At 32.9% G+C, this 12,842-nt stretch overlaps 1 protein-coding gene across 1 annotated transcript; it reads left to right on the top strand.

Moving 5' to 3' along the window:
- Positions 1-4,832: 4,832 nt before the first annotated feature.
- Positions 4,833-7,133, top strand: LOC121230623 (BTB/POZ domain-containing protein At2g24240). Its single transcript, XM_041115640.1, has one exon. It carries the CDS (start codon positions 5,351-5,353, stop codon positions 6,677-6,679), a length of 1,329 nt encoding a protein of 442 aa, XP_040971574.1. The 5' UTR covers positions 4,833-5,350; the 3' UTR covers positions 6,680-7,133.
- The last annotated feature ends 5,709 nt before the right edge of the window (positions 7,134-12,842 follow it).

Genomic DNA, 12,842 nt, shown 5'->3' with positions numbered 1-12,842 from the left:
TTTAGCTAGCAAAACAAAACTTTTTTCCTTTATGCGATTTAGTCATTTTTCGCAATTAAGCATGAAATCGCTAAAATTATTTCATCAAAATTTTCATGCACTAATATAATCATGCTATAACACATAAAATATCATTAAAAATCATTTCTCCAGCCCCAGAATAGTGGTTTCGAAACCACTGTTCCTACTAGGCCTAAAATCGGGCTGTTAGAGAGTGTAACAGCCTAAAATTTCAGTGGTGTCGGAACAATGATTCGAGATCACCAAATCCAATGATTGGGATTAGGAAATTAAAATAAAATTATATTTAGAAGTGAGAGATATGTTATAGGTGAAATTAAAATTTAAAGAGAAATTATTAAATAAATTAAGTTGAAAACGAGGTATCGAGACTTAGATCTTGTAAAACCGAGCCAAAAATATTTTTATAAATATTTATGGAGTTTTAGAAATATGATTTTAAAATTTTGTTAGAAAATTTTATCGTTTGGGTGGTTAATTAAATAAAAAGGACTAAATTGTAAAGGTGTAAAACTTGTGAAAGTGATTAAATAGCTTAAGTGTCTAATGAGGAAGGACCTAAAGAGAAAATTTTCCCAAGGGAGATATTTTGGACGGAAATAACTGAGAAAAAGTCAAGAAATTAGAGAAATAAGGTCAAAATTGGAATATTGCCAAGATTAACTAAATAAAGTTAGGACTAAATTGGAATTATCTAGGTTTTTCTTCATTTTTCTTCTTTCTCATCAGCTAAAAACGCCATAGGAGGCCTGGAACAAGCTGTTTTTTCATATTTTTGCATCGTGTGAGTTTAATTCTTGCTTTTTCTTTGTAATTTTTGTGTTTTTAAGACTTTTACAACTAGGTCCTACTGTTAAATTCATTTGTTTTTTATTATATGAGTGAAATTGAAAGTTTAAATGAATAATTTCTGTAATTTTATGATGATTTAGCATGGATTTGAAGTTTTAATCTTATTATATGATTATTTTAATAAGCAATTTTAGCGGAAATTGAATTTTAAGACCTAATTGTGAAAAAGTTTGGAATTAAGGTATAATGCTGAAATTATGATTTAAAAAGGTTATGAAGTATTTTAAAGTAATATAATCAAATGTTAATTGAGAAAAATCAGTTCAATTGGAGGGTTAATTGAGCAAGGACTAAATTGTAAAAATTGTAAAATTTGGGGTAAAAGTGAAATTTCAAAAATTAAAATGCATAAGCTGTAAATTAGAGTATAATTTGAATAAATACTAATGAATAAATGGAAAAATTTTATATTATAGATCAAGAAATCGAGGATAAACGAGGAAAAGAGAAAATTTCAAAATAGTTCCAGAAATCTCTACAACTACTGCAAATTGTTCCAGGTAAGTTCGTACGGTTAAATTATTAAATTTCAATATTATTTTATGAATGATGATTAATATTTATGTAAGTTAATTGTTGAAAATAAGTAAATTATGTACAAAAGTTACTAAATTGAACTGAATATTTCGGAGGAACGGAAGACAGGAAATGAGTACGATCGTTCAGTGAAAAAGATGAATTGACGGTAAATTACCCAAGTAAACCAAGATTCAGTATTTGTTGCGAATTCTCGTGTTTGCTTTTCGTTTAACTATTACGAGCTTCTGTTAACTCATATGAGTTTCAGTTAATACTTTTGGGGTTTCAGTTCAGCTCTAATGAGCTTCAGTTAGCCTTCGGGCTTCCGTTTAGCACTTATGTGCTTCATCTAGACTTCGGGCTTCAGATCACGATGTACTCAAATCCATAAGTCGTTCCTTAAATGGACAAGTTGTAAATGTAACGTGTGGAAAAAGAAATGTAAGTAATGTTATCATTATTATTATTGAGCTCAATTAAGTAAAGTTTTTTTAAATGAGATTATGACTTACAGGATGAAAGTAACTTACTTGAAATGTCCATGTGATTTGAATTTTGGAAAACTAATATTTGGTAAGATTTATAGTTAAAGCCGACGAACGTACTAAGCTATAGTCAGCTTACTTGTAATGTTTATTGCTCTTTGTAGATTAACGGGAGGGTCAGAGGATCAGATCATCACGCTCAAGTCACACTATCTCGATTTTCCAGTAGATTTTGTTATAAATACTTTAAATGGTTTATATGGCATGTATAGGAGCTTATACGACTATGTTTTGTATTAACTCATGAATATATTAGTTAAGTTAATATAAGTTGATATATGATATGAATGGAAATTAACTAAGATGTTTAAATACTACTTGAAAGTATGAATGGATATAATGTTAGATAAAATAAGAACTAGTGATATTGTTATGAACGAATGTGATTTGGATGAAGATTGTATTTATTGAGTTGTTGTTTGTGTTGAATTGGTTGCAAATTTGAAATTGCAGGGAAGGTTAGATGTTTCTAAAGGGGTTATATTGAGTTTTTTTAATAATATAATAATAAAAAAATAAATAAACAAAAAAATAAAAAAAAATAATTATATTACGAAAAAAAATTTCGGAGTACTTGAATAAGTCCGTATTCATTTATAATACGTGAATTAGGCCTCGAGGGTTCATAATAGAGATTTAATGATTTAATTTTAGTACGTTTGTTGTTTATTCATGAATTGTTTGTAAATTAACCAATATGTTCGGTAATGCCTTGTAACCCTATTCCGATAACGGTTTGGGGTTAGGGGGTGTTACAAAGAGAGTGCCCTAAAGCATGAATATGAACATAGAATAAGCAGTGAATTTTATATGCCACCTAGTTGAATTTTTGTAGTTGTAGCAAAGCCTATCAGGCATAATGTGCCCTCCATGACCTGTCATTTATTTACCATTTTAAAACTTTTATTATGTTAAAATTAAAAATTTAATGTCTCCATTTTAATTTTACATAGTTTGGTCTGACTACTTTTATAGTGTTATTAGCGTATCTAAATTGATAATATTACTAATTGTTGCACTGCATGTGAAGAGGCGATTTTCTTTTACTATCATTTGATCGCATAATCACATAGAGAGCCACTAGGCTATGTTCGACTAATACTAAACAGTTGCTTCTTTAAAGCCATTTTTAGAAAAGAATTTTGCATTATATTTTAACAACAACTAACAACAACTGAGACTTACAAAAAGAATTATACTAGTAGAAGAAAAAAAAGTCAAATTGTAAAAAAGATAAAATTTTAAAATTTCAACATAGTATAAGGACTAAACCATAATTAGATTAAAATTTTAAAATTTCAACATAGTATAAGGACTAAACCATAATTAGACCCCTCCTTACCAGAGTGAACATGTACTCTAAATTGAGTTCTATCAACTTTAGTCATTGTATTTTTGTAAGTTCAGAAATTTCTATCATTTCTTAAAAAGTAGCAGTAATTAAATCAATTAGGTTAAATTCTACTATTAGTCTCATGTCGTGTATATATTATGGATTTTAAATTTTACTATTAGTCTCATGTCGTGTATAAATTATGGATTTAGTCATCATTCTCTGATTCAATCATATTTAATCTTTGTACTTTTCAACTTTTAAAATTTTGATCTTAACTCAAATAGTAACCATTAGATTAACCATTAGATCCATTAATTAAAATAATATAATATTTTTTGTGAATGATATTTATAAAGTAAATTCACATGACATTGTAGGTACGAGAATATGTTGGACTAAATAACAAATTTTAAATTACAAATTTAATTGCTGACGACTTAACAATTTATTATTTATTGCAAAGTTACTAAACCCATAAGTAAAATTTTCCTTAAAAAGACTTTAAGAGAGAATTGAACACTTGACAATAGGTTTCTATTTGATTGTTCTTCAGTAAGGCTCAAGAAATTAAAATCAAACTGAAACCAAATTATAGAAACAAAAATGAGGAGTATTTGCTTTTGCAAAGTAGAAACTACTATTGGAATTGTGATCCCTATTTTGATATTAAAAGTGTGAAAATAATAAAGAAGAATACGGAAATTGTTTATGCAAATCGATTTTAATCTACGTTTATGGGGCTTTGTCCAAAACAATGATACACTATATTTCTTACAGTACAACCAATAATTTAAGTTCTAACACTAGTCTAACACTAACTAATTTAGCAACCTCACCATTGTATAAAAACTAAATCACTCTCCTACTAAACTTCCCTTTCAGAATGCATCTCAAAAGACTCTCTTGATTGCTTACAAAAATAATGCACACATACATATTCCTCACTTGAACAAATGTGTACTCTATCAAGCTCTTAATTTTTTGGTTACTCTCCATGAATTAATTTAACCTAATTAAAACTTAAACTTATATACTACTTAAGTTTTATTTAGATAAGAGTTATAATCTAATTACTTTTTTATAAAGTAAAGCTCAAAATCAACATAAAATAATACTTTTATAAGAGTTTTGGTGCAGTCCAAAGTCTTTAACTATAATAAGTGGTTTTACTTGTTCTGCAAGTAATCAATCTTAATTTGTAAGAAATTAATCTTCAATTCCTCAATTTCAACTTAATCGGTCTTTATATTTTTCGATTTAACTCGTTTTATATCTCCAACAATAGATAACCCAATACTTTTGTTTAAAATTTGAAAATAAACAATTTTAACAATGGATCAATGCCTAAAGCTGCGATCCCATTTCAATCACAAAAACACTAACAAAATTAACCTTCTCTTCAAACGTTTCAACACAAATTAAGTTAAAACAAAAATACAACACCCAAATTTAAATCAATTTTCGGTTTTTTTTTTGTGTTATTGATATATTCCTCCAAACTGATTTAACTGTTGAGAGCTCTTTCATAATGAAGTCAAGGTTATAGCCACCGTTAGACTGATGGAAATTCCATGTGATTTTTGATATTTGAACGATCAATGGTGTGGAAACATGAAAGAGGATAAGGAAGCATAAAAAAAAAAAATGAACCCACTAGAAATTTTAATTAGTTGGTCTACATTAACTACAAACCCATTGTCCGAATTTCGGACCAAACGTGGAAGAAGACCGAAAAACATGGAGCAATCAATGTAAGAATGAGAGACAACTCAAAGAAAAAAAAAGTCAATACATTTTGAAATCCAGAATCTCCGATTTTTTCGTTCTACTTCACCCAATCCCACGAAATTCAAAACCCAGTTTTGTAAACCTTGTTTTTCCAATACCCAGATCTCAAATTTGATTACCTTTCCCTCTCTCGATTCATTTTCGCCATTAAAGTTAAGTTCTTTTTTTGCTTCATTGTTAGGCTTCCTGTCTTTAGTTCATCTTAAATTTACCTACAGATTCCCCAAATTTTGAGGGAATTTATCTCATTTTCCCTTCCATTGATTCTCTGTCTTGGATTCTTCAAATCATGGGAATCCAAAACGACATAGTAAAGTTCAACGTAGGTGGCAGAATCTTTCAAACGACGGCTACTACACTTGCAAACGCCGGCCGGGATTCGTTTTTCGGTGCATTGTTCGACGACAATTGGGACTTACAACAACCGATCAACGGCCGGGAGTTCTTTATCGATCGAAACCCAGACTGTTTCGCCGTCCTCCTCGATCTCCTCCGCACCGGCGATCTCTACATCCCTTCCAATGTCCCCGAACGGCTTCTTTACAAAGAAGCCATGTTTTACGGTTTAATAGGCCATGTTCGTTCGGCTAAGCGTGGACCCTTTGATGGTAATAGGTTAAAGCTATCAAAATCAGTGACAGGTCGAGCCCCAGGGGATGGAACCGCCATCAGAGCCGGTCCAGATGGTGGCTGCTGTGTGGCTCACGGTAGCATGGTCCATGTTTTTGATTGGATGTTGGAAGAACACCCCCCATTGAATCTGGATTACCAGAGAGTCAACGACATAGGTTGGGTCAACGCTGAGAGTGTCTTGATCAGTGCTTGTGAAAGGCTAGGGAGAGGAGATGGTGGTGTGGGGTTGTTCAGTTCATATACTGGTGACTTGAGGTACAAGTTTAATGTTGTTCATGATAATCAAATCAAGAGCTACACAGCTGGGGCATTGTGTTTCAGCCCGGATTATAAGATTTTTGCAAGCTGTAAAGGGAGAAGCAATGAGTATGGGATTGGGGTTTGGGACCAATTCACTGGCAAACAGATTGATTTCTTCTATGAAACACCTGGTTGGTCTCTTGGTGAAGCTGATAAACTACAATGGCTAAATGGAACCACCTGTCTGTTAGTTGCCACTTTGTTTCCCAGGAAAGACAACTGTTACATCAGTTTGCTAGATTTCAGACAGAAATCAACGGTCTGGTCTTGGTCCGACATTGGTGCTCCCTTAACTGTTGACGAGAAAAGGGTGAGGGATGCCATTGCAATGGAGGACTGTAATTCTGTATGTGTTGTGAATGAGTATGAGGATTTGGGGTTCATTGATTTGAGGATCAGTGGGGGAAGTGTGAGGTGGAGCTCAAGGAGTAGGTTGATGAAAGGGAAAATGCCAGATGAGCCTTGCTACCCCAAACTGGCATTGCATAATGGCCAGTTGTTTTCATCCATGAATGATTCCATCTCGGTGTTTTGCGGTCCAGATTGGGTTCTAACATCTAGGCTTCGAAGGAGCTATGGTGGTTCGATATGTGATTTTTCGATAGGGGGTGATCGGCTTTTTGCACTTCACAGTGAGGATAATGTGTTTGATATTTGGGAAACTCCACCAACGCCGGTTATATGATTGAGGTCATGGTTTCATTACAGTAGCACTGTTTTTTTCTCTTATTTTTTGGATATACAGTAATCTCATATGGAGGATCAACTTATAGTTAAAACAAATATCATAGGTTAGACAAAAAGTTTTGAAGGGTGATATTATATATATATATATGAAGTTTGTGTCTGTATATAGCTTGCTTGCTATTTCAAAGAAATGAAACTGATTGCTAAACCACCAGTAGCAGATAATATAGTTCTGATATATTACAAAAGAAATGGCACTGATTGCTAAAAAAAATTAGCTCGCCTCGAATTGAGATCGAAATTTAATTTCGTTGGTTCATATAATTATCTTATATTGAGCAGAAAGGTCTAGCTGGTGTCAATGGCACTTGGACACCAAGGCCAGCTGGTGCAGGTGGTGCTTGAACACCGAGGGACACCATCGCACTGGCTAGACTAGGCCATGATCAACATATGCAACCCCTCTTATTTCGAGAACCCTAAAAGAATTAGCTCCCTTCTAAAGATTCATACACATTCAAAGTTCCCCGTCATTTTTTATAAAGAATCTCACTGATCCAATGTCTGTGTCCGTTTGTTCCAAAAGAACAAAAGATGCTCATTACATATGAGCAGTTGCAACTGCTTGATTATCTTGCAGTTATGAAACTATGAACTCATGCTTTGCCTAAAGTTAAAGTTTGTAGCAAACTACTTTAGTTCCAGATGAGTTCAGATCCGATACAATCCTAAACCTACTTCGAATCCGATAGGACTCTTTCTGGTACACCTAATCTACTAATGATAATGGTGTTTGGTCATTCATGAACCAGCAGGTCCATCAAATTGTAAACCCTGCAATATTGTTGCTCAATATGTTAATCTCCTAAACCAGGAAAAAATCCCAATTCATCTAACCCGACATAAGTGAAAATAATATAAGTTCTCTCTTACATAAATGAATAAAAAAATGGTAACCAAGATTAGGTTTACAATCAAGACTTAATAGCTACTTAATAGCTCAAATGTCAGGATTTAGGAACATATATATAGATATAAGAAGATACCCTGAATATTTTTTCTTTAATATTTTTTTAAGCAAAGTACTGGCAGATTAGGTCAATCTAAAATGGCGGCCAAAAATCAACAGCAATTGTGCAGGAAATTTCCTCTATATTATTTCTTCTTCTGTTAAATAGGGAACCTGTTGAAAAATAATGATTCACCGTAGGAATGAGCACTTGTGAAACTGAAAGCGATGGCTAACAGATACGGAAGAACACAAAAAAAGCAATGGACCCCAAGGTCTCAAAAATATCAAAGCATAGTTGGAGAAGATTCTTCAGAGGCAACTTCATCAAAAGCAATGTAATATAGCTCTTTATTGTGAACATGGTGGCATGTTGTCATTATTGTCTTCATCAAACGCCAAATCCATGAAAACCTCTTTTAGTTATTGTCATCAACATCAACAGCAAAAGAGATGTTCATTAGCATCTTCCCAGAGAGTTTCTAAATGACCAAAAAGTTGTTCTATCAACGATTTTAAAAAGAGTCACTTGGCTTTTGCATGATTTTTCTTTTTGGTAATAATATATCAAAGTTCTAATCTAACATCAACAAAAGAAGAGCAGCTTGATGAACTAAAGTTGAACTGCTGCCAATCATACCGGTCCTTGATTCTCTTGACTAGACATATAGGCGGCTTGAAGATTGGCATCCTTGGAGAGTATGATGGGATGAGGACACTGATATCATGGCAGAGTATCTCAACCATGTCAAAGATATAAAATCCAGCATTCTCCCTGTCTCTTAAAGGACATCGAACCAAAGAAAATAAACAAGATGTTCTGTGAGAGAATGGGCAAAAGGTGATTCATCTATATATGTTAACTGTAACAGTTATTAGTGATCCACATATATACATATGTAGCAACTGATATCTGGTTATCAGCAACTATCTCCAACCATGAAAGGAGGAGCAAAGGCGCCCTTCTTTAATGAAATTCTCATCAACACAATCTGGCTCTGGCCCAGAAATTCATTCAGCAGGTCCACTATGGCAAAGCATTATTTTTTAGACCATATTCAGGGCAAATTATGCGTGCAGCTTGGAAGCATGACGTATGGAAGGGAGTCTATAACATCCTTAAGGTGCAATTGGTTCATATTACCTTACTTTAAATCTCGTAATATTTAAATTAAAAGTTTCTCCTTTTCTTTACTGTGAAAAAGTAGATGTCCTAACTTAAAACTATATTATTTATAATTATTTATTTATTAGTATATCAATTATGATTGTAATTACCATTTATAAATTTATTTTGACATCATATAGTTACTTATTCATATATAAATTGTATAAAAACAATAATTATCACAATTTATCATAATTGTATGAAAAGTAAGACCAAAATTTTTAAAAGAAATAAATTTATTTAAAAAAACACATTATTATCAAGAACAATTTAGTAAAATTTGTATTTTTGCTAATTTTACATTCTGTCAACCAAACACCACAATCTTACATTCTAGTCAAATGAAGCAAATAGAAAGATACCCGACATTTGACCTAGTAATTTTGTTACCAAAAATAATACCAAAAATAATATTACATTCTTTGAACCAAATGTCCCTTTAATGTAACATAACATATAGGGTTCATACTACACTAAATGCTAACCATGCAAGCACAAAGGCCAACAACTCTGAGCTATATAAGAGAGCCATGCATACAAACTGATAGGACTCAATCTACTATGAAACCATTCAGCTCAACATCATATAGCTCAAGAAGCTTAGTTCATGTCTGAGATAAATTTGTTCTCATAAATCCATGTAGTTTGTTTTTTGGCAAAACGGTTCACATGTGATATGATGAACTAAAATAAAAAAAGACTAGCCACTTGTCCTCTTGAAGTTCTTTCAGTCGATCATATTGCCGAGCGTCGTTCCAAGTATAAGGTAAGAAGTTAAGGGAAAGACTTCCATTTAGAGCAACATGGTGGCTTAATTGTTCCTAGCTTTAAAAGTTACCTCATGTCATATTTTGCAAGCAAAATGATGTCATACCAACTGTATGTTCCTTGATTACACTATAACTTCGTACTCTCGGGGTGAACGATTCATTTTTCCAAATTTCCTAGTTATTGGAATCATAGATACTAATAATTTTTACATAAGAGACTGAGACAGTATTAAAACCTGAAATTGAATTGGCATACTCAACCGGCAATCAAAACTAGTAATGTGAAGAACACTAAATACATCAAACTAAGAAAACTAAAACCAGCAAATGAACTAGAAACTTTACTCAATAGGTCATAACTTGAACTTATTGAATGTAATGGAAAAGATTAAAAATGAGAGAGAAAGTTCTATACCTGGAGAAGAATGGAAAACAATAGTTTGACTCTTAATGACTTGGACCCTGAAAATAAAACCAAAAAAAAAAAAGAAAAAAAAAGGAAAAAAAGAGAGGTAAAAACAAAGAAGATTTGATGAGTCATCGAGGAAACAGAGCATGCCAAACAAAGAAACATGGAATTTGAGATTTTGCAAGCCACGGGGTAAGAAATGCAGAAAGCAAACAACTTTAGAGCACCTTTCCCTCCTTTAGCCTATAGAGGGTTTTTTAATCGATGGAGGAAATGTTACCAATAAGTGAAATGAAATGCATAAAGACAATAAAGAGAAGACTGGAGCAGACTCTATTCCATTAAAGTGTAACTGTAAGAGGTGGATACTAAGATGGAGAATTGGTCAAACAAACTAAGCGTAATTGAGAATAAGGTTGAGCAAAAGAGTAGACTTAGAGATATTTAGAAAGTGTTTAAGAGAGTTAGAATAGCCAAAATGTCAAAAAGTTGTGAAGACTCGTATCTATAAGTTTCAGAAATAGGAATTTATAAAATTAGTCATTCAATAGGATAAACGATAGGAATGCACTAAATATTTCGTTTAGTTTTTGTTCAAGGTGAATAATGAACAAGAGTTCACTGCAATTTTAAAGAAAGGGACAGAGAAAAGGTAAAAGAAAAGAAGAACCCTCTAAATTACCTTCATATTTGATCCATTCATTAAACCAAACTCTTTGGAAGATCCCGAGAGTGAAACTAACTTAAGAATCTTACAATATTCTAAGCTTATCTTCAGTTCTTCTGTTTTGATGAAGAAGTAGAGTGTGAAATATCTTTGCAGAACATCGAAGCTGTTCAGAAGAAATAATTGTACTTGAATGCCAGCTATTTTGAACATGAATATATATTTTTTTGAATATAGATATGCTCAAACAATCATTATTTTGAACAATAACTATTCTAAAGAAAAAATGTTCTCGCAAAAGAGATTAAATATAACCACAATAACTTGTTTCAAGCGAATTTTGTTAACCTCTGAAAGTATAATTTCCTACAAAAAACCTTGTTATTTTAAAAAAAAAAATTAATAACCAAAATCAATCGGGATGCTACACTAAATATATTTTAAATCGAACAAATGACATACTCACGCCAATAAAACAAAATTTCGATTAATTCATATCATTAAATAATTATGCTTACACCTGAATTACAAAATTTTGGTCTCCAAAATACTTTTAAAACATTTTCTTCTGGCTCAAAGTATTGATACCCCTGATGTGGTACTGATACCAAGTTCAGCTTCAAAGTTTCAGAGAAATCAGATGAAAAATTAAAGTATCGATACCCATTCTTTTCAAAAAGTATGTATCGACACATTACCATGATATCGGTATCATTTTTAGTTTCGAAGTTTCAAAAAATCAAAACAAAATTCAGCAAGTATCGATATCGATATGCAGCCCTAGTATCGATCCCAAAACCAGGGTTGATGTTCCAAAAATTTGATAAAATTTCCCAAGTACCGGTACCTTGCCCATGGTATCGAAACTTCATCTCAATTTCCTGCACTTACCAATTTCTTATCGCTTTGGTCTCCTGTTCAAATCACACATTTATCAACCCAATACACAATTCAATCATATAAACTTTCAATTCTAACGCAATAATCAAATAACTCATCATGATATCTTCTAATTATAGCAAAGTTTATAATACTAGCATAAGTATTCATAATTTACAACTAAGTCTGATAATACATGTCATTTGAACCGACCATAACTATGTACATGTCATATCTAAAACCAAAATATCAAACCTTACTCTCTTTCAAGCTAGAAGATGTGATGAGATGAGCCACAGCCAATCATTGTCCTAGCTTGTCAAAACTAGCTTTTACCTACGCGTTGAAAAGAAATGCGTTAAGCTTGAGACGAGACGGCTTAGTAAATACTACAAGAATTTAAATCTTATTTCTAAAATACGATATATTAACTACAAGCACATGAATAAGTTACTTCATTCTACATAATAGTCCCAGTAAACGATTTTTATCAACTTATAGTTTTTAAACCACTTAACCAATTCACTGTTAACCACACTTACCGGATGTCTTGTTCCTCTTTCTTAGCCCATTGTAGACTAAACAAAACACTTAAGCTATTCAAAACAGATACAGAGGGCACCGAAGTGCGTTAACAAAACAGAACAACACCAATGCAATGCAACGCAGATTTATGAATGCGTAGAACCGAGATCAATTAAGCAATCACAGGAGAATCAAATAAAGAAAATTTACCAGTTATTACATCAGGTGCATTTCCCTCCTCTCAGGTTCTGATGGCATATGTTATAGGTGCTCGGCCCTCTGATCTGCTGACTGTCTCTTTTGTTGATCTCTGTCCATTACCCATTCCACTGATAACCCCTAATCGCCGGCCCCTTTGCTAAATTAGACCACCCCTGACCGACATCTTTGGATAATCTCTAATCATATGGTCTTTGGACCCACACCTGAAACAAGCTCGGGAAATCAATCGACATTCCCCTAGGTGAGATTTGACACAATGCTCACATGGTGGCACTGGTCTTCTTCTGAAGCCTCCAGTGCTAGCCACTAAAGTTGTCTGTTGTATCGGACTTGTTTGACCTTTTATCCTTGGTCCCCCAGTAGATGTTGAATACCTCGAACCTCTAAAATCCTCGAACCTCCAACGATGGCATGGAGCTAACTGCAGTTCTTTTTCCGAAACTCTTTTCTTTTTGGCGATTCAACCCTTCTTCAATTCGTTGACCCGTTTCAACCAAAATAGAGAAATCCTG

The sequence above is a fragment of the Gossypium hirsutum genome, chromosome A06, assembly GCF_007990345.1.
Source record: "Gossypium hirsutum isolate 1008001.06 chromosome A06, Gossypium_hirsutum_v2.1, whole genome shotgun sequence".
NCBI classification, from domain to species: Eukaryota; Viridiplantae; Streptophyta; class Magnoliopsida; order Malvales; family Malvaceae; genus Gossypium; species Gossypium hirsutum.
The sequence above is the reverse complement of the archived record's forward strand: the minus strand, read 5'-3'. Positions and strand labels throughout refer to the sequence as shown.

Excerpts from the sequence above, each read along its gene's own strand:
- LOC121230623 (XM_041115640.1), top strand. The coding sequence starts at position 5,351 with ATGGGAATCCAAAACGACATAGTAAAGTTCAACGTAGGTGGCAGAATC.